Source organism: Myripristis murdjan, chromosome 13, assembly GCF_902150065.1.
Source record: "Myripristis murdjan chromosome 13, fMyrMur1.1, whole genome shotgun sequence".
NCBI lineage: Eukaryota > Metazoa > Chordata > Actinopteri > Holocentriformes > Holocentridae > Myripristis > Myripristis murdjan.
The window spans coordinates 11,430,398-11,451,025 of record NC_043992.1 but is presented as its reverse complement, the minus strand read 5'-3'; the positions used below and the strand labels follow the sequence as shown (position 1 = coordinate 11,451,025).

Below are 20,628 nucleotides of genomic sequence, written 5' to 3'. Positions count from 1 at the left end.
TGCCCGCTTTCTGCCTTTTCCATTTTCCATCTCATCTTTTACTCTCTTGGCTGTAAAGTGTTTTTGGGCTCAGTTCAAACACGCAGAAAGCTAATCAGCCTCACTACTTCATTCTGGCTTCGTCAAGACCACCCTGCTGGGAGTTTTACCACCACCACTCTCTAGAGAAAGAGGGACAGAGCGAGAGAGAGGAAGATGGAGTAGAACAAAGACGTCCGAATGGCTGATGGGAGTTCAGAGAACAAAGCTGCACATCCACAATTCATCCTGTCTGCCAGGGGAGGAGTTAGAGCGATGTGCCAGTTCCACTAATATATGGAGCTGGCATTCGCCTCTTATTGGAAATCAGATATCAGTGTGGTCAGTGTGGTCCACCTCTGATATGATGGATATAATGCAGGTTGATTTCTTTGTATTGTGTAACTCATCAATACTGCTCAGCTGTGTGTGGGAAGACCTTGAACTGAATTGATTACGTGACATTTTGAGCAGTCAGCACATGAAAGTCTTCTTCTTCTCTCTTCCTTTTTCTTCTTCTTCCCTCTTCTTCTTCTACCTACTCTTCTTCTGCTGCTGCTTCTTCTTCTCTGCCTTGACCTCCACCTCCGCCTCTACCATTATCTCAGTTTCAGTTGACAATTTTAGTTTGCCATGATGGTCTAAATGTTCTCTCAGACATGAGTAAATCTCTATTCATTTTTTAAAAACAGTTTGGCAGCAAACTGCAGGGTGTCTGCTGGTCCTTGAAATGTGTTAAGTTCAGTTTTATAAATATTAGACCTTAAAAGTCTGAAATTTGAATTTATGAGGTACTTTTTACGTTTTACTTTTTTTCCACTTCTGATGCTATAAAACTCAGCTTATTGAACCTAATACTGCCTTCATACTGACTTGCTAATCTTACCAGTTGGGAAAATGCCTATTGTAAATTAACTCACATTGGGCCCCATTCAGTAATATGTGCATAGAAATGTTCTTACTTTGCACAGAGAATAATGATCCCCGCTGGATTCACAACACGTGCATACCAGTCAGTTTTGTTCTTACCCGTGCGCGTATGTTGGTGAGTCAGGATCATTCTAGCACCCGACTCATAATTTCCAGAGTCGAAACAGAATCTGGCCTTCAGTACAATGAAATGATGATCAACTGTGTAGGTCTGTGACTGACTCGTCGACTTTCAGGCGGCAGCCCTGCATTCTAGACCGACAGGCATGTGCCCACAATGGTCATTAGCGTACCACCACACCCCATTTCTCTTCATAAAGGAAAGCTGTTTTGGAGAGGTGTATCTGTGGAGAGAGCTGCCAAGCCACTTGAAAGAAGAAATATCTGGGTTATGACAATGAAAAGTAGCGATAAAACCAACAAACACGCACAAAGCTAACCAAATGCTTCCAAAATCTGCTTCCAAATGCTGAAAGCAGATTTTGCATGCCACGTAGGCCATAAATGCAACCTGCACACCTGCCTGCAGAGCTGTTATGAATCCTGTATGCGGGCTGCAAATGCAGAGATTACCATTAATGTATTAAACATTTCTACTGCTATAGAAACACATCACTGAGGAAAAAAATATCATCATAACTTGATCACTACTTTTATTTTTTCTCTACAAGCAGGCTGCACAGCCAGTGTCTTGGCACATCAGCAACACAATAAAAAGCTGGTCAGTGTTAAGACAAGTTGAACGGATCTAAATAAATATGTCTCTGTCCATAACGAGCTGTCACCTTATAATATTGAAATTCCAACACACTTCATTGATAGCTAAAAGTTAAAACAGAGCCATTTAATATATTAATAATGTAATTATTTTTATGATGATGATGATGAGTTAATAATGACAAAGCCTTAGCTGTTGATTTTATAATTACTAAATAAATTATGGATCATTATTGTCATTATTATGTTTTATCATCATTATATATTTTAAATTTTGTATATTTAGGCCTTATCATTTTTTCAAAGTAATTGTTGTATAACAATTTACATCAGATAAAGCTGGACTGAAGTGTTCTGATTATTTGTGCGTACACATGGTCTGAGGCAGTTCAAAATTTGTTTGCAGAATAAGAACAAATTCACATAAGAATGTTTTAATGAATACCAGACTTTTGCTTAAACCGTTTGTACAAATGGTTTAAGCATTTTATATTTACATGTAATCCAGAATAACAGTTCAATCATCTGGTTAACAATCCACAATATTTCAAAACAAAAAACTTTGCACTGGACCAAATACACAGCATTTATCTTTTTATTTTTCTGCATCACTCCCTTTAATGAAGAAAGAGACAATTTGTCCTTATATCTTGTTAATATTCTTCTTTAAAATGCCTTAAAAAGCATTAAATTCAACTCTCTGATACCTGAGGACACTCTGAATTGGCCAAATGTAAAACCATTTAACATCAGTTTACAAATATCTGTACCTGCATACACACACACACACATACACACACACACACACACACACACACACACACACACACACACACACACACACAAACATAGCAAGGGCACATTCATCTTCACCACTTACTCACCCCCCAACAGCAGCTGATGGTCTCAGATCTGGCAAGTGGCAGGGAGTCATTTGAACATTTGTTTTTTGTCTTGTGTCTCTTGCTCCTTGTATGCTGCCATTAAACGAGAGTCATTAGCCGGGTGTAACACGGAGACAGAGCATAATTTATTTAAGAGGCATCATTAAATCCCTCCCGACAGAGAGGCAACCACCGTGTGTTTCTCATTTCAGTCTCCCCGTCTCAAAGCCATTCCCCTTGAAATGAGTTTTGATAAACAGGATTGATCACTTCGGGTGTCAGCGGGTGTCCGTTCGCTCACAAGTGTCAAAGCGAAACACTGATGTCACTAATCAACTGAAGAACCTTGTCCTTGATTGAAGGATGGGCGTGAAGATATGTGTGTTGGGTGGGTAACGTTCTTGTCCTTCGAAGGGGAAAATCTTTTTTTTTTTTTTTTTTTTTTTTTTTTTTAAGCTTGACTTGTACAGCTGTGTCAATGCGTAGCTGGTCTTATTATACAGCGGTGTCAAACAATTTACATAAAAATCCCATGCAAAACCTCAGTATCCTCACCTTTGCCTTTCAATCTGCACATTACTCAGAGCAGCAATAGCTCAACAGTAGCTAACAGCAGCTCCCGCTGAGGCACAGTGCAGCATTTTCAAAGTCTTTAATCTCCAACGTGACAGTAGATAATATCACAGCGGTAACATTTATCTCCTCCCTCTTTCTCCCTCTTCTTTTACCTGGCGGGATCGATTCCATTTCTGCACTCCCATCTCCAACATCTATCGTCCGCGCTCCCCTGGTAGTGACCTCAGTGCCCCATCCTCCTGTATTTTTCAGTGGTGATGACCTTGCTGGTTTTGCTGCACCTACTGTTTCAGAAACTCACTGAAATGGGAAACACAGCACTTAAAGAGATGGTTTCACACCAAATGCAATATTTTGAGATATGTTAAGATGAATTCAGATGTGATTATGTACATAACATATGGTATTCCTGGCTCCATGAAGATCCAAGGTGGCAGGGCTCCCAGTGGGGTGGGCCTGGCGAAGTCATCCTGGACAAGAAAACTATGATTACACAGCAGTCTCTATGGGCAAAATATAGCTTTTAGAACCCCATGTGTAATCCTAACACAGAGAAAAACCTCACTATGGGAACACATACTGCAAAAATGTTCATCCTAATGAGTCATGGGTCTTGTATTCAGTCTTAACATTCTATTTCTTAAAAAAACGTGACAAAATGCCTCTGGAGAAAGATATTTTTTTCTTGTTTCCAGCTTGTTGCAAGAATATTTGGTTATTTTTGTTAATCAAGTGACAAAATCCTGCTGCGTGAGCTGCCTTACTTTCACTTTTCTCAGGAAAGTACTTTTCAATGCCTACCGAGGCCACATCATGAAAAGATACAAAATGCTATGTTTTGAGTTTGTGGGTTTCAGATTTTCTATATGTAGACAGAAAAACGCCGCCCACATGAAGACCATAACATCTAGGGAAAACCCTGTAATACTGTATGTGTGACCTCTTTCTGTCCTTTCCATGCAGGATCTGTAGGCAGGAACTTGGCCAACAAGCCTAATGTGTATGTATCCAGCAGCGCTGGAGCCCGATGGAGGGAGGTCAGTACAAAATGTAAAGGTGTGAATAATCCTGCAGCTCTTTTTTTTTTTTTTTTTTTTTAACCACAGTGAAATAAGTTTACTTTGTTGAATTTTTTTGTTTTGTTCAAGTTCAAGTTCAGGTTTATTTAGAGCCCAATATCACTGTTTACAGTCTCAAAGGGCTGTGTTCGCAACAAACAGGAAGACACCCCCTGACTTAATCCTCATAGGGGTAAGAAAAAACTCTCAGAAAATCCCAGCTGAACTGGGAAAAATGGAAGAAATCTTGAGTAGGACCACAGAGAGAGGAGAGCCCTTCCTGGTGTGCAATAGGCATTGACCCCGTGAGCAAAATACAAACATTACAATTAAAAAGCAAATGCAAGAAAACACAAAATCAGACAATCTGACAACAGAAGCAGCAGGAAGCCTTGACTGAGGCAGCAGACACACACAGGACGAGCAACCCATTTATGAGCAAGTCAGGGCTTGTAAATCGAAGTCACATTGACTCCCAATCAGCTTGTTTGCTGAGCAGTGTTTTGTGACCTGTCATCCTGCCAGGTTAGAGAGTTTAGTGATTTGTCAAAACATATCTGAAACAAATTCTTTAACTTTAGCCTTGCATGTTGACTTACCTCTGACCCTTTGTTGCAATTGGCCCTCTGAAGGTTTTCATACCATTTAAGAGCTCATGAAGAAATAGCTGTATATGAGCATCAGTCCAGACTACAGTATGTCTTCCCTTGATAATGGCTTTCCAAGCATGAGGAGCTGCTGGCTGTCAGATGTTAATGAATAACATAAATCCATAAATCCTTGATAGGTGTTTTTTTTTTTCCTGTGGTTTGTTGGGATCCCATTCTAAAGCAGAACAAAACACACCGTGATTCTCTTGGAGGATCAGGACCCACATTTTCAAGGATCTTTGTTTGTTGTTTTGCTGCACATTTGTCTCTTTGCTCTCACTTGGCCAAAACTGGACTAAAAGCTCAGGAGTTCTGCATGAATAAACTGTATGCACCTTTACAAATGTCACATTCTTCCTGTTTTCTGCAAATACCAGATACGTTCATGTTTTTTCCCTCTATAAAGGCTAAATGAAAGGTTGTGTGAGTTATGGCTCAACCTGTGGACTGTTCTGTATGTCAAACTGGTGCACTGACCACGCTTCCTGCTCTCCAGGCACTGGCAGGCCCTCATTTCTATACATGGGGCGACCATGGTGGCATCTTGATGGCTATTGCACAAGGAGGCTCTACCACACATCTCAAGTAAGTCTAAATATTACCTCACCACTGTGATTGTCTGGTTTAGCCTTAACAAACGACGCTTTCAGTGAAACGCAGACTTGCAGGAGATGTTGGTTGCCTAAAATTTGAGAAACCGACTTTTTGACTCGAGGGTTCCCAGTTAAAATCCCCAACATGGATCGCTGAACTTCCTTTAATTTAATTTTAATTTTGTTTTTGCCAGCTGTGTAAACTCAGAATTGAGTGGGTTCGTGTCTTTCCCTCATTAGAACTAATCTCCTATTGCTCAGTCGGTGAAGGAAGTGAGTAAGTGGGAGATCATTGGGGTATTTTGGAGATTGCTTCCTTCATGGGAGCAGAGATACTCAATTAGAGTATTGAAAGTGTATCAAAACAGCCTGACAGCTGTAAACCACCCGAAATATACTGTAACTGAAGTAAGGCCAATAGGCAGGTGACACTGTGTGTTTAAATGTAACTTTCGTCTCTGTCAGGTTCAGCACCAATGAAGGGGAGACGTGGACGGACTTCCAGTTCTCGGAGAGGGATGTGTACGTCTACCAGCTGCTCACCGAGCCGGGCGAGAAGAGCACCGTCTTCACCATCTTTGGCTCCTATGCTGACCAGAGACACAGCTGGCTGATCCTGCAAGTCAATGCCTCCGATGTGCTGGGTGGGTACTAGAGAGCAGGAATGACGGGTGGAACAAAAAGAGAAGGTTTTTAGGTGACACATCGTGTTCTTGGGCAGCCATGTTGGAGGTTCTCTGGTCGGGAAATTGCTCAGTTTGTCAGTGCTGCATTTAATTTTGTGTTTAGCTCGAGTATCGTCATCTTGTTAGCCAGCAGTCCGTTGTGCTCAGCTAATCATCACTGTGTTGATCTAGGTTGTGTACTAGCTAATGTTATGTGGTTATTCACTGCATTGCATTGTATAGTTAATCTGGACATTGCACGAGTCCACATTGTGGTCAAATATCCTCATTAGTTGCGCTGGGCTGCTAATCCACAACGCTGCATTTCTGTGTCTCCATTCACTTCCATAGCAAAACAGCTCCCACCATCTTCCTGAAGCACATAAATGAATGCCAAGGAAGCCGATTATGCCAATATAAAAAACAAATCTCGGTACTCATTTTTGCGTTATTGCAACTATTTGTGAAAGTACTACTTGACCATTTCTAACAGGTGCAAGGTTTCTGTAAGTTTCTTGCGGATGCTACGTGCCAGATCTTCTGTCCAATACAGCTAGGACAATAACAACTATTTGTTAAAGAGTTGTTAAATTTCCTCAGAAATAGGCACCAGGACTTGTTTTTTTTTTTTTTTTTTAAATCTTGGCATAATCCATTTTGTTCTTATTCGTTTATGTGCTAAAAGTGTTATTTTGGGAGCTGTTTTTCTGCACTATGAAAGTGAACAGAGGAAGAGAAATACACCCAGGTAATACACCATACAGCACTCTACCAAAGATGGATTTTGCTTTAACATTGCATGTTGACATTTAATTAGGTTGTTTCACTAAATTAGATCGCTTGTTAATTAGCTACGTAATAAAGCCATAAACCAGCTCATTTGTTAAGGTTGACTAAGCTGAGGCCTCTCAAGCTCCATGGTATGATTTGGAGTAAAGACAAGGCCTGACAAGACAAAGACAAAATAAGCTTTCTGTGTCACAGCAACCTATATTTGGAAAGGAATCTAAGTTGAAGTGTCAAGTTGGAGAACAGAGAAATGGAAGAGCGGTTGGGACAAGAGGAGCAGTTTGATGGAGACCATGAAGAACGTCAGAGGTTAATCAATATCCCTTATCTACATGTGAGTGTTTGTTTTCCCCCCAGGTGTGCCCTGCTCGGAGGCCGACTACAAGCGCTGGTCTCCGTCAGACGAGCGCGGCAACGAGTGTCTGCTGGGCAGAGAGATAGTGTTTAAGCGACGTACACCACACGCAAGATGTTTCAATGGAGAGGACTTTGACCGGCCTGTCACCATCTCTAACTGCTCCTGCACACGCCAGGACTATGAGTGGTAAGGGAAGCTGGTGTGCACACTCTCAGTCAGACAGAAACACATGGACTTTGCCCATTGGAGTCCAGGTTTCCAACAGGCAGCACTGAATATCTGTAAATTTGACTTTTCATGCACAGAAAATCAAACACATAAGTACTCAGAGTATCACCTCAGAATTATTCCTGTCAGATGGAAAAGCCTCTGAAGCAGCATTTAGACCATTTCAGGACACTTCAAGTCTGAATTGAAAGCCATGCTAAAGAAATTCTTTTTAGTGGGTTAAGCTCCTTAAAGCAGGGTGAACCGGGCTCACCCTGCTTTGAGGTTCATTGCCGGCTTACACCCCTGAGGCCGTTGAGAAAAATCCTCCCACACTGCGCTTCTGACTTACATAGAAATAAAAATGATCAACATATATTTACTCGCTGTTGTCGGGGGGGGGGACCTCCATCCTGTCAGATATGGATGACATTAACTGACTGATCTCCTAGTCCCCATAAAGGGCTGATATTGACAAATTGATATATTGGTCCATTCCTACAGTGCACATTTTCAGTGCTCCTGGAGTACCCATCACTATTCTTGACACGTCTGATTTAAAATGCATATCAGGTGCTACCATTAATCAGAGGGCAAAGGCTGACTGGCTATTTTTTTTCTGTCCCCGTCTCTCCCCTCCTTTTATCTCGTCTCCACCTCACCGTCTCCCTCCCAGTGACTACGGCTTCAAGCTGAGTGAAGACCTGTCTCTGCAAGTGTGTGTGCCTGACCCTGAGTTCTCAGGCAACCTCTACGCCCCTCCGGTGCCCTGTCCCGTTGGTACCACCTACCGCCGCAGCAAAGGGTGAGCTGCTATTAGCATACCCTGTAGCGCATAGGATGCTGCCACCGGTTGTCTTGGGTTGTGCATTAGCATAATGTCTGTTTCCTCAGCACAAATCCATTCACGTATGCATCTATTCCCATATGGCGAGCTTGTTTCTGTTGGCTTCGGCGACCTTAAGACAGGGCTTCACAAATATTCTGATGTAGTGTTCAGCTGCAGAGCCACACTTGGGAAGACAAGAGAGTGAGGGTGAAACCTAGGATTAGTTTTATTGTTCTCATTCTTGTACATTCCCAAGAAACCTTTATCTTTTGCTTGTAACAAAGATCTTTAAGTTGCAAGCTTAATGTTTAAGTCATGCTGGCATCAGCATAAAAAATAGCCGTTTCTTTTATTTCTTTATGAATTTTCATTAAGAATTGGCGCTGTTTAACATCATGAAGACACCTGAGAATTCCTTTGTTGTGATTCCACCAGCCTTTGTTCTGCTTTATTTATATATTTATTTTGTTCTGCTATGGAGCAGAATGCTGTTGTCATCATTGGACTTGCTTGGTCAGAGCGCCATCAAGTGTCCAGCTGAGGACAGCTCAGCTCACCCTGTTTTCCCCCTCCAGCTATAGGAAGGTATCAGGAGACAGCTGTAGTGGAGGAGATGTCGAGGCCAGATTGGATGGAGAGATGCTCCCCTGTCCCGTTGGAGGTGAAGCCCTCTGTTTTCTTTTCTTTTCTTTTCTTTTCTTTTCTTTTCTTTTCTTTCTTTTCGTAAGTACAGTTCATAAAAATCCACACCACCACAGCACTTTGTCTGTTTTTAAGGTTCTCTCACAGCTGTGTGATGTATACAAAGTTATGTGTCTGTTGCCCACCCATTCAGTCTCTACACTGAATGGGTGAGGTTTACCAGAAGAATACAATGTAACAAACTCTTTCCCCAAAGTAAAGCTTTCGTTATGTATGCGTGATTTCGAGTATTTCATTGGACTTACCAAGTGGAGTTATCAATGAAATTACTCTTAGCCCTGCAGTGGTTGTGAAATCAGTGTACTCTGCACAGCATCAGTGTGTCCTGTTGCATTGAGATGAAAGAAAAATGCCACAACTCCAGTAGTATCAATATGTCAAAATAAGCACATCTGTTGTATTTAAGAGATCCTTTATATGCCCAAAAAGCATCTCACATGACCATTTCCTTAAGTTAGTCACTCTCAGTATTTACGCTCTGATGACTAAACTGTGGGGCAGTGTGTCTCTGTTTTCTTTCCCCAAATGCAAAGCACACCCCCCTAAACCTTTATTTATACTTTTCTACTTTCTGCATTAAGTCAAATGAGGGCTCATTTGTATCTGACATGACTCCTGCGGGCTTTGCAGAGAGTAATGAGTTCATCCTGTACGCTGTGAGGAACTCCATCCATCGCTATGACCTCGCCACCGGCACCGACCAGGCCCTGCCTCTGGCCGGCCTGAGGGAGGCCGTGGCCTTGGACTTTGACTACGACAGGAACTGCCTGTACTGGGCCGACATATCACTGGACACCATACAGGTTAGTGCACCTCCCTGGATAACCCCCGCAGGATGCAGTCACACCTGAATATGAGAAAGAGCGTCTGCCCTTCATTCATCGACGCACCCTGAGGATAACTGTGTCAGGTCACTTATTAAGACAGGGGTGGTGGTAGTCTAATGGTCACGCACATGAGCCTGATGGGAGTTGCCCTCAGGCAAGGCACCGAACTGGGCAGGTCGCTGCTGTAAATCTGTGCATGTGCTCATGCTGTAAATAATACATTAGTTATTCCGTTACTTAATTTATTGATTAATGCCTTTTCACTGACACACCTGTCTTTATGATAAAAGTATTGCTTAAACATGTTGGTGATTTCATTTCAACATCAATAAATCATTACCACACTGCTTTTGAGACTTTAGAGTAGTGATAAACGAACAAGACCATTGCCAAGAAAATTGAATTTTGCGTTGAATTTGGTGGGAAATCTGGCCTGGCGCACAACATACGATATCAGACAGTGTAGTCCCAGATGGTCACAAACAAACTTAGATGGGAGATGAACAAACAAGATGGGAGTAAAACCGGCACATCTCGGCTCACACAACGCGCATCCCGTCCCAGTCTCCTGAAGCAGTCTGGGACCTTCTGGGACGTCCTGATGTTTTTCCAACATATTGGAAATTGTTGTCATTGTTTTTGTATTATGAGAGGGTACAGTGAGGCTATTTGTCACCCTAGCCAGCTAGACTGCAGCAGGATATGTTAGCTCTCTGTTTACTGCAAAGCAGACAGACGAATGTGGGTGTCATTGTCATCGTCCCGTGTTGTTATGAGAACCCTCATTCCCAACTCGCTTTGTAATCCCGACTGACCCTAGCCATGCACACGCCCCAAAGTTGTTGTCGACTTCTTTCCATCTTCATGTATGCTTGAACACAAACATCTACAATAATGACGATGGGTCTAATGATTCACCCAATTCATGATTGATTGATCGATTGAAAAAAGTAAAAAAGTAAAATATTCTTTTTCATTTCTTAGGCATAAGATTAATAAGATTTTAAACAAATGTATCTTTAGAACAAAGGTAAAAAATGAGCTATGAAAACCACATTTAATTTTTTTTTTAAGTGACATAAATCACATAAACAATACAAAATCACAAGAATGGTTACATTACGTTATATTCCTCCACTGTTTGGCTGTGCACTGGATGCCCTGCTCTTCCAAATGCAGTGATTTTTAATGTTTTATTACAGATCTATAATATTGTTTTTTATTATAGATTAGTGTTTCTAACAGCCAAGTCGAGATCCTGCTGAATACTGTAAAACATCTAGTAAAATCTGAGTCAATCACATCGAATCAGTTATGCGTCAGGCTGTTTAACTAACCTATTTTAACCCCTGCTTGTTGACAGACTGTATCAGCCTCTAACACTTAGTATAGTTTCTCTCCTGAGAGCAGCGGACGGCCCTCCTCCGTTCTGCCTGCAGGAAAACGCAGCCTCCTCTGGCTGCTGCTGCATCAGTACAGCCTCTGTGTGTTTTTCCATCACATCCTGCTCGCTGCTCTTGCTGGCTGTTTCTTGTTAAAATGTGCACAGGAGGCAATCAGGGTCAGATACTTTTTTCTCCCCAGTTACTGATAAGAGCTTGCACCTGTTAGTACAATTTGCAGTTTGTGTTGTTTGGCTATTTGTTAGCTTTGCTAGATGGGTTAATAAACTAAGTGCAGCTCTGTGCTGGTGGTGGAAGACGGAGCAGTCCCTCCAGACTGTGGACATTTGCATCGTGGTTTTTATTCTCAGTTTCAGAGTCGTTAGCCCCCTACTATTGATCCATTGGGCTTTCCATGTTGTGGGGTCTAGTCCTGTGAGATCAGACTGATAAGACTTCAGCATTTCATCAGCTCTGTTTGAAGTTGGCTCATTGAGGCCATGCAGCCCCTTGTCTTTCAGTCTTGTGATGTTCAAACTCTGGTTCTTGCCTCATCCTAACAGTGTTGCATGGTGTACTAATACTAGAAAGGTGAGAGCACTCATACTCCCTAAAGGAAGACTCCTCTTGATTGTGATGACTGCACTACATTTCTTTTAGCATGACTCATTGGCCAAAATGTCAAATATAATATCTCATGCAGTTTGGAAAGCACATTCATCCTACAGAAGATGAGTCCTGTCATCTTTGTTAACCTCATGGTCTTTCGTTCAGCACCACTGTCAGGCCAAAATGTACAAACTCCATTCTCCACTACCTGCATGTCTCTGACATGCACCGAGCCAGTGGGGCACCGGCAGCAAAAGGCCCATGCTCGTTGGGACATGAAGCTCATTAGAAATCCATTAGGATTGTTCAGAGATGTAGTACTTCCAGAGTCTTGGATCATTTGATCTTTTGAATCATTTGTTTATGGGAATTATACCAATGCATAACCATTAATTTGACAGTGATATATTGTTTAAAAAATGCTGCATATTGCATCTTGAGCTAAATTTCTCGCCCTCTCATCCTCCCCTCTCCAGCGCCTGTGTCTGAACGGCAGTACTGGTCAGGAGGTCGTAGTCAGGAAAGATCTGCAGAATGTGGAGGCCTTGACCTTTGACCCAATCAGCAGACTGCTTTACTGGGTGGATGCAGGAGCACAGAAGATTGAGGTACAACATAGAAGTTTGTGTGTATTTATATGTGTGTGTATTCATTTTGATCATCATATTTGTCTTAATGGTTCTTAAATCTAAGTTGATGAAATATGGAGACACCCTGTGTGAATCTGTGCACCCTGAATAGCTGTTTTTCTGTGTCTTAAGGTTTCCAACCCAGATGGGGATTTACGCCACACTTTGCTCAACTCTTCTGTCCTGGAACACCCCCGAGCGCTGGTTCTGCTGCCTGGAGAGAGGTAACACACACTCACGTACACACACATGCAACATGCATCAGACCAACAGGAAGTTAATTAAACTTTCATGATAAATAAATTTCATCAATGCTCATCCCCAGCCTTAGCACACTGTCTCTAAATTTTCACCTCATGATTTCCTTTGTGTACAAGAATCGTAGACCTGTCACCATGTGTAGGATGGACATTTTTCATGTTTATAGGCTATTAATTTATATTTGTTGCCTTTTTTATTCGCTTTCTCATTCGTATGTATCGCTTTGATCTTGATATTTACAAAGTCTAACTTATATATTTAATAATATATTTAATAAAACATTTTCATTTGTTTCATAGTACAGATGTTTCTTTTTTCATAGGTTATCATATTATACATGTTTTTCATTTATACATTTCTGCTTGTGGTGTTGATGTTTGGTAATTGTCAGCTGTGTTATGTGACTTTTTGAGCAGTTCATTGATTTAGTGCTTCCATTAACTGATAATGTACAGTACAGGCCAAAAGTTTGGACACACCTTCACATTCAGTGTGTTTTCTTTATTTTCATGACTATTTACATTGTAGATTCTAACTGAAGGAATCAAAACTATGAATGAACACATGTGGAGTTATGTACTTAACAAAAAAAAAGGTGAAATAACTGAAAACATGTTTTATATTGTAGTTTCTTCAAAATAGCCACCCTTTGCTCTGATTACTGCTTTGCACACTCTTGGCATTCTCCCGATGAGCTTCAAGAGGTAGTCACCTGAAATGGTTTTCCAACAGTCTTGAAGGAGTTCCCAGAGGTGTTTAGCACTTGTTGGCCCCTTTGCCTTCACTCTGCGGTCCAGCTCACCCCAAACCATCTCGATTGGGTTGAGGTCCGGTGACTGTGGACGCCAGGTCATCTGCTGCAGCACTCCATCACTCTCCTTCTTGGTCAAATAGCCCTTACACAGCCTGGAGGTGTGTTTGGGCTCATTGTCCTGTTGAAAAATAAATGATCGTCCAACTAAACGCAAACCGGATGGGACGGCATGTCGCTGCAGGATGCTGTGGTAGCCATGCTGGTTCAGTGTGCCTTCAATTTTGAATAAATCCCCAACAGTGTCACCAGCAAAACACCCCCACACCATCACACCTCCTCCTCCATGCTTCACAGTGGGAACCAGGCATGTGGAATCCATCCGTTCACCTTTTCTGCGTCTCACAAAGACACGGCGGTTGGAACCAAAGATCTCAAATTTGGACTCATCAGACCAAAGCACAGATTTCCACTGGTCTAATGTCCATTCCTTGTGTTTCTTGGCCCAAACAAATCTCTTCTGCTTGTTGCCTCTCCTTAGCAGTGGTTTCCTAGCAGCTATTTGACCATGAAGGCCTGATTGGCGCAGTCTCCTCTTAACAGTTGTTCTAGAGATGGGTCTGCTGCTAGAACTCTGTGTGGCATTTATCTGGTCTCTGATCTGAGCTGCTGTTAACTTGCGATTTCTGAGGCTGGTGACTCGGATGAACTTGTCCTCAGAAGCAGAGGTGACTCTTGGTCTTCCTTTCCTGGGTCAGTCCTCATGTGTGCCAGTTTCGTTGTAGGGCTTGATGGTTTTTTCGACTCCACTTGGGGACACATTTAAAGTTTTTGCAATTTTCCGGACTGACTGACCTTCATTTCTTAAAGTAATGATGGCCACTCGTTTTTCTTTAGTTAGCTGATTGGTTCTTGCCATAATATGAATTTTAACAGTTGTCCAATAGGACTGTCGGCTGTGTAGTAACCTGACTTCTGCACAACACAACTGATGGTCCCAACCCCATTGATAAAGCAAGAAATTCCACTAATTAACCCTGATAAGGCACACCTGTGAAGTGAAAACCATTTCAGGTGACTACCTCTTGAAGCTCATCGAGAAAATGCCAAGAGTGTGCAAAGCAGTAATCAGAGCAAAGGGTGGCTATTTTGAAGAAACTAGAATATAAAACATGTTTTCAGTTATTTCACCTTTTTTTGTTAAGTACATAACTCCACATGTGTTCATTCATAGTTTTGATTCCTTCAGTTAGAATCTACAATGTAAATAGTCATGAAAATAAAGAAAACGCATTGAATGAGAAGGTGTGTCCAAACTTTTGGCCTGTACTGTATATAATGATGATATTCAGATTTTATAGTCATTCTGTATTTCATTAAAAATATAATTAAATCCAAAATATTTTCTCCCATCAGTCTGATGTTCTGGACTGACTGGGGTGACCGAGCGGCTGGGGTTTACCGGAGCTATATGGATGGATCCAGTGTTTCCTGCATTGTGTCGGAGGGTGTTCGCTGGCCCAATGGGATCACGGCCGACGATCACTGGCTGTACTGGACCGAAGCGTACAGCGACCGCATCGAGAGGGCCGACTTCACCGGGGGCCAGCGGAGCGTCCTCATGGAGGGGCTACCCCACCCTTACGCCATCGCCGTCTTCAAGGTGGGACAGGACACAGTGTCCAAAATTAACTTTTTGCTTTACCTTCTTACATTATAAAGTAATTCCTTCTCCACAACACCCTTATCATTTCCATATTGTGTAATTAATTCATGAAATTCAGCCTCTAAAATGCCAGCTTAAAGTTAGATATTAGGATGTTCAAGAAAAACAATAGAATTTGCCATAGGGAGACATAATTGTGTGAAACAGGTGAGACAGAGTTTAATAACAAACCGAATTAGCATTGAATTAGGTATTTGTGTCATCCTGACATTTCTACTGTGGACACTGAACTTGCCCGCAGGCATGGATCATCATTATTAATTATGTAATTAGGATATTCAATATGTAACACTTGATTAACATGTAAAGTTTTTTACATTTCATAGCGCTTAATCAACTAGAGGATTTTCTTTGGCTGTCATCTGGATTATCACTGAGTGGTAATTTGGCTTCATCACAGTAATGACAACCGTATTAAATAGGAGTCAGTTATGAGTCCAGATTGCATTGCAGAGCTTTTGCCATTGAGTTTTATGAGTAAGAGTGTGGTAACTGTGTGGGCATTGGATTTGAGAAAAAAAAAAAAAAAAAGTAAGAGAACCATGTCTCTATTTTTCTAGCTCACTAATTATAAGTCTGAAAACCCTGAATAAGAATTAGTTTTTACAAAACTTGGTTGTGTGTTGTTTTTAGAATGACCTGTACTGGGATGACTGGTCCAGAATGGGGATCTTCAAAGCTCCGAAATCTGGCTCCCAAAACAACGAGCTGATTGTTGGCAGACTGACTGGTGTCATGGACCTCAAGATCTTCTACAAGGGAAAGACTAGAGGTGAGGAATGGAAAAGGAGTTCAGGACGAGGAGGAATTGTAGCTGGAGCGACTGAAATCCTATTAGAAGGAACAAGGACCTTGTACTGAATGTAGGTCACCTTACCATATAAAGTAATCAATGTCTTCTGCATTACATGTCTGAGCTGTTTATGTTCAGATGTAGATTGTTCAGTTTGTGGGCCAAGGATTTTGGTCATAACTTTGCTTGCATGGTGGTTTGCTCAAAATTATTCAGCAACTTGGTTTCTTTGTCCTTTCCATCAGTATGGTGCAAAATCAGGCCATGAACTTGTTGTCCTCTCCCCTTCTTTGTTACAGTGTTGGTTATGCTCTGTTCTCCACTAGGCCACATTTGTGTGTCTCCATACACTTACATAGTGCAGCAAAACCAGCCCAAAATAACACTTCTGGTGCTAGGTTGCATCTACAGGAAACCTCTACATAATAGCCTTGCACCAGAAGGAAACAACCTGATAGTACTCTCACAAATAATTGCAAACACACATTTGTAATTCATAACAAGAATTTTCATAATAGCTACTCCTGTAACTACTGTTGCAGCTATACCAAGTAACAATAAGTTTGAACTCAGGTATCACCAAATAACTGCAGTCAGTCTGAAAACTCTAGTCTCAGTCTTCTTCCAAGAGAACCTCAGTGCAAGTTGTGTGAGAGCATGATCTGAACCATCTACAGGAAGAGACACCAAATGCTTATAAGGAAACTGCTGGGAGACTTGGAGGTGTGTAAGGAAATGAGCATGCTGACATTGGAGTCTAAATTGGCATATTTCCATATTCAGAACCTTAACTGGGTAAGGTCGCATAGAGCATCCCCATGCATGAATTCCAGGATTGGAGTCAGTGAAGCGGGATGAAGTGACCTCAACAACACTGTACAAGCCCAAGGGCGAGGGCTGGATGGCGCTTTGTTAATTATGTAAAGAGTGGTAATGCAATGTTTAATGTGCGTTCCACTAGGCCATAATGCCTGCGCCGATCAGCCCTGCAGTCTGCTGTGCCTGCCTCAGCCTGGCCACCGCCATACCTGTGTCTGCCCAGATGGTGCCCCGACTATAACCATGCCCAATGGAGAGCTGCAGTGCCAGTGTCCCACCGGCTACCAGCTCCAAAACAATACCTGCGTCAAGACTGGTGAGACATACACTCACTACAGAACAATGGAGCTTGTGTGCTCTCTGATCTCCTTTTATGTTTTTGTATACTGTATTTTTCCATTCATCCATTGTGACCCAACATTTGACCAACATGTGACCCAACAGCCAAGAACCTTGAAATTTTCCTCCGAAATTTCCAAGCAACAACGTCTCACATTTTCTGCCTTTTTTGTAGTTTTTTTTTTATATATATATATATAGTTTCACCATAGTATGTATCTGGCTGTTTGATTGCTGGAACTTACAACAGGATTGTATTGTGCATTGTGCAAGTTTTTTTTTTTTTTCTTTCCTCGCAGGACTTGTTCTGTTGAAAGCTGCACTGTCTGCAATGCGATGAATTAGACATAAAAACTATCTGAGGTTTTTCTACTAAATGTGTGACTTCATAATCTCATAAATTTGTGAGTTTTTTCTCATAATTTTATGACTTTAATCTCAGAAATTCTGAGTTTCTTTCTTGGAATATTGTCCCCACATCTCCCCAGCTCTATAATGTTTCTTCCCTACAATGGCCCTAATGTGCTGTTGTATAATTCAGTTTGAGATAAATTAATCAAATGACAATGGTTAATTGTGATTGAACAGTCTCTCTTGTCCTCCAATCAGAGCACAGCTGTTTGCCCAACCAGTACCGTTGCTCCAATGGCCGCTGCATCAGCAGCATCTGGAAGTGTGACAGCGACAATGACTGTGGGGACATGAGCGACGAACAAGAGTGTCGTAAGTGTTTGGCCAAATCACAATCCTCATTACAACAAAGAAGGTGTTTCTACACAACACATATTAATTTCAACATTTTTATGTCCTGGCCATCTCAGCCACCACAACCTGTGACCCGTCCAACCAGTTCCGCTGTGTGGCGTCAGGCTCCTGCATCCCTCTGGCTTTCAAATGTGACCACGAGGAGGACTGTGGCGACAACAGCGACGAGGAACACTGTGGTAAGATGCACCGCTGGCTGTTGTCATCTCTCTGTCTGGCTGTGTTGTCTGCTAACACACTGACAACAAATATGTGGCCAGAGAATTATCTCATGATTCTGATACTTACAGTATACAAGGATCCTAAAATAAATCTTAAATCTCTCTCTTTTATTGCTTGGATTGCTATTGAATGAAGCAGAAAAGCCAAAAAATAATAAAATAACATAATGATAAAAAGAAAGACTGTTTTACTGGAAAGAGCAATGTTAGAATTACTCTCATTGATAGAATTTGTGTAATTCATGGAGATCTAGCTTTTACTGTCTTGAAGGCACTCATGCAGACACCCAAGAGTGCTGAAGGTTGCTGGATGCCTTATGAAATTATTTTGCAAAAATGATGGACAGGCATATTAACTTGTGCTCAATGCAAGTGCAAGTTAGGGGGTATCATGTTTTGTAGAATAAAATGAGGCCTCAAATAGAGCCCTGTGGGATTCCAAAAGGCCAAATCTTGCGAGACTTGCGAGAACACTGTGTCCCCCAGTGTCTGTGGTTGCATGATCAATTTTATTGAATGATTATATTCACTAAAAAAGAACTGTGTTGTTGGTGACGTGTTTCCCAGAGTCTCACCAGTGTGGCCCTGGGGAGTTTACATGTGCCAGGGGTGTTTGCATCCGGGAGGCGTGGCGCTGCGATGGCGACAACGACTGCAGAGACTGGTCTGACGAAGCCAACTGTACAGGTGACATTACAAATCCTCTGCCCCGCACATCATTCACCTGGCAAGAATTTATATTTTTGCTCATAAATTCAAGCCTACCACATGTCACGCAAACTTCCCGTTCGGGGCCAAACATGCACAACACCTCGCAGTCATGCTCTATCAAAGCGGCACGACTTGCATCAGGTTGGCATTCTGCACTTGTACAGTGTTAATCAGTGATATGCTGCCCTCTTTAAAGTACCTCTCACTCTTGTCAATCCCTCCTTTTTTGTCCCAGTTGGCCACCATACATGTGAAGCCAATAGTTTCCAGTGTCACACAGGCCACTGTATACCCCAGCGCTGGATGTGTGATGGTGATGACGACTGCCAGGATGATTCGGATGAAGACCCAAGATACTGCGGTAAGTAGACACACATGCAGTTTGTGTGATTACATATTTTTTCATAATGTGGCCGTTGTGTAGCTTATTGAGAATGTAACTGTGATTTATGGCTAAACAAACTTGACATGACTTGGTTGTCAATGTAAAGATATAAACCTGAAATGATTTTAATGCAGCATTTCAATCAGATTCCTCTCAAGTTAAAATTGTTTCATTATCCCGTGTTAATGGAAGATTTTAATGATCCATGGTCTAAATGATATTGCAGGGGCCTTTTCACAGAGCCCAGCATTTTTTGAATTTCTTTTTTTTTTTCTTTTTTTGTAATGGTTCCAAACAAAATCACAGACTGACGTAAGTTGTGCAGGGTTTGGTTTTCAGCTGTTGCGAGTTACCGGAATGGGCACTTCTCATAGGGCAGCTGTTCCACACATCTAGGTCACAGTATGTGGTACATCAGTGTACATGACCACAATCTCCTGTATGGTCGAGCTGCATGTGCCAGATGGAAAGGAAATTATATCTCGGGTGTTTTTTTTATGTGCCACAAACCTAATGGTGCCATAGAGTGCCCTAGATTAAATGATAATGATGACCAGTATTGAGCAGCATGTTAGAAGTAACAGCTTGTATGTTGTGGAGTGTGCTGTATCAGTTCAAGAAAAAACATTTTAGCCTGGCAGTAGGCGGTAGGGTCACGTTGATATGCTGTTTTACCAATATAATGTACCAGCATCTGCTTTTTTTTTTTTTTTAAAGTAGTGGATATCAGCACTCTAGATAATGCTGACACTGGATTTAGGAATAAAAATACAACAGAGTAAAGTAAAAGAAACTAAACCAAACCGCTCATCAGTTAGACACTGCCACATGCACACATACACTGCCTCACACAGTGGTACTGCACTGTGTTTACCTGGCATGATAAAAGGTGTGGCTCTGGCAGAAACACTGTGTTTTGTGCTGTGTGTTTCCAGAGGGCTCTCACTGTAACGGGTTCCTCTGCTCCAACGGTACCTGCCTTCCTGCCACTGCCCACTGCAACGGCATCCATGAGTGTCCTGGGGGCGCTGACGAGCAGAACTGCGGTGAGTTATGCAACAAGTGCCAGAATGTAGTCATGAGGTGTGGAGTCAAAAGACTAGAGTAAAACCTCACATGTACTGTGAAGAAAAAAACATCAAGGGTAGTTTAGGGAAGTGGGCATCAAGAGTGTTAGGCAGATGTACAAACACATTTTTGCAAATTTACAGGATCAAATAGGGGTTATAATAAAAAATATATTCTTCAAAATGGAGTACTCAAAAGTAATTCAAAAGTAACTTAAAGGATCAGATTTAATTTAATTATAATATTTCATATTAGACTGATATATTGGATTGCCACTAGATTTGTTGATATTTAGTTTTTTTTTTTTTTTTTTTCTTTTTAATAAGATTTGGTCCAATGAATGTTGACCACCTCAGATATGATGCT

General features: G+C 41.7%; 1 protein-coding gene across 2 annotated transcripts in view; it reads left to right on the top strand.

Annotated features, from left to right (window-relative positions):
• The window catches only part of sorl1 (sortilin-related receptor, L(DLR class) A repeats containing), a 79,179-nt gene that overhangs the window by 34,809 nt on the left and 23,742 nt on the right, over positions 1 to 20,628 (top strand). For both annotated transcript variants that reach the window (XM_030066672.1, XM_030066671.1), the window contains exons 8-24: positions 4,089 to 4,162; positions 5,330 to 5,418; positions 5,892 to 6,070; positions 7,238 to 7,424; positions 8,122 to 8,250; positions 8,850 to 8,935; positions 9,607 to 9,779; positions 12,271 to 12,402; positions 12,556 to 12,647; positions 14,852 to 15,098; positions 15,795 to 15,933; positions 16,916 to 17,089; positions 17,722 to 17,835; positions 17,934 to 18,056; positions 18,666 to 18,785; positions 19,045 to 19,170; positions 20,130 to 20,240. In XM_030066672.1, the coding sequence (XP_029922532.1) occupies positions 4,089 to 4,162; positions 5,330 to 5,418; positions 5,892 to 6,070; positions 7,238 to 7,424; positions 8,122 to 8,250; positions 8,850 to 8,935; positions 9,607 to 9,779; positions 12,271 to 12,402; positions 12,556 to 12,647; positions 14,852 to 15,098; positions 15,795 to 15,933; positions 16,916 to 17,089; positions 17,722 to 17,835; positions 17,934 to 18,056; positions 18,666 to 18,785; positions 19,045 to 19,170; positions 20,130 to 20,240 (2,295 nt within the window). The remainder of the gene's footprint in view (positions 1 to 4,088; positions 4,163 to 5,329; positions 5,419 to 5,891; positions 6,071 to 7,237; positions 7,425 to 8,121; positions 8,251 to 8,849; positions 8,936 to 9,606; positions 9,780 to 12,270; positions 12,403 to 12,555; positions 12,648 to 14,851; positions 15,099 to 15,794; positions 15,934 to 16,915; positions 17,090 to 17,721; positions 17,836 to 17,933; positions 18,057 to 18,665; positions 18,786 to 19,044; positions 19,171 to 20,129; positions 20,241 to 20,628) is intronic.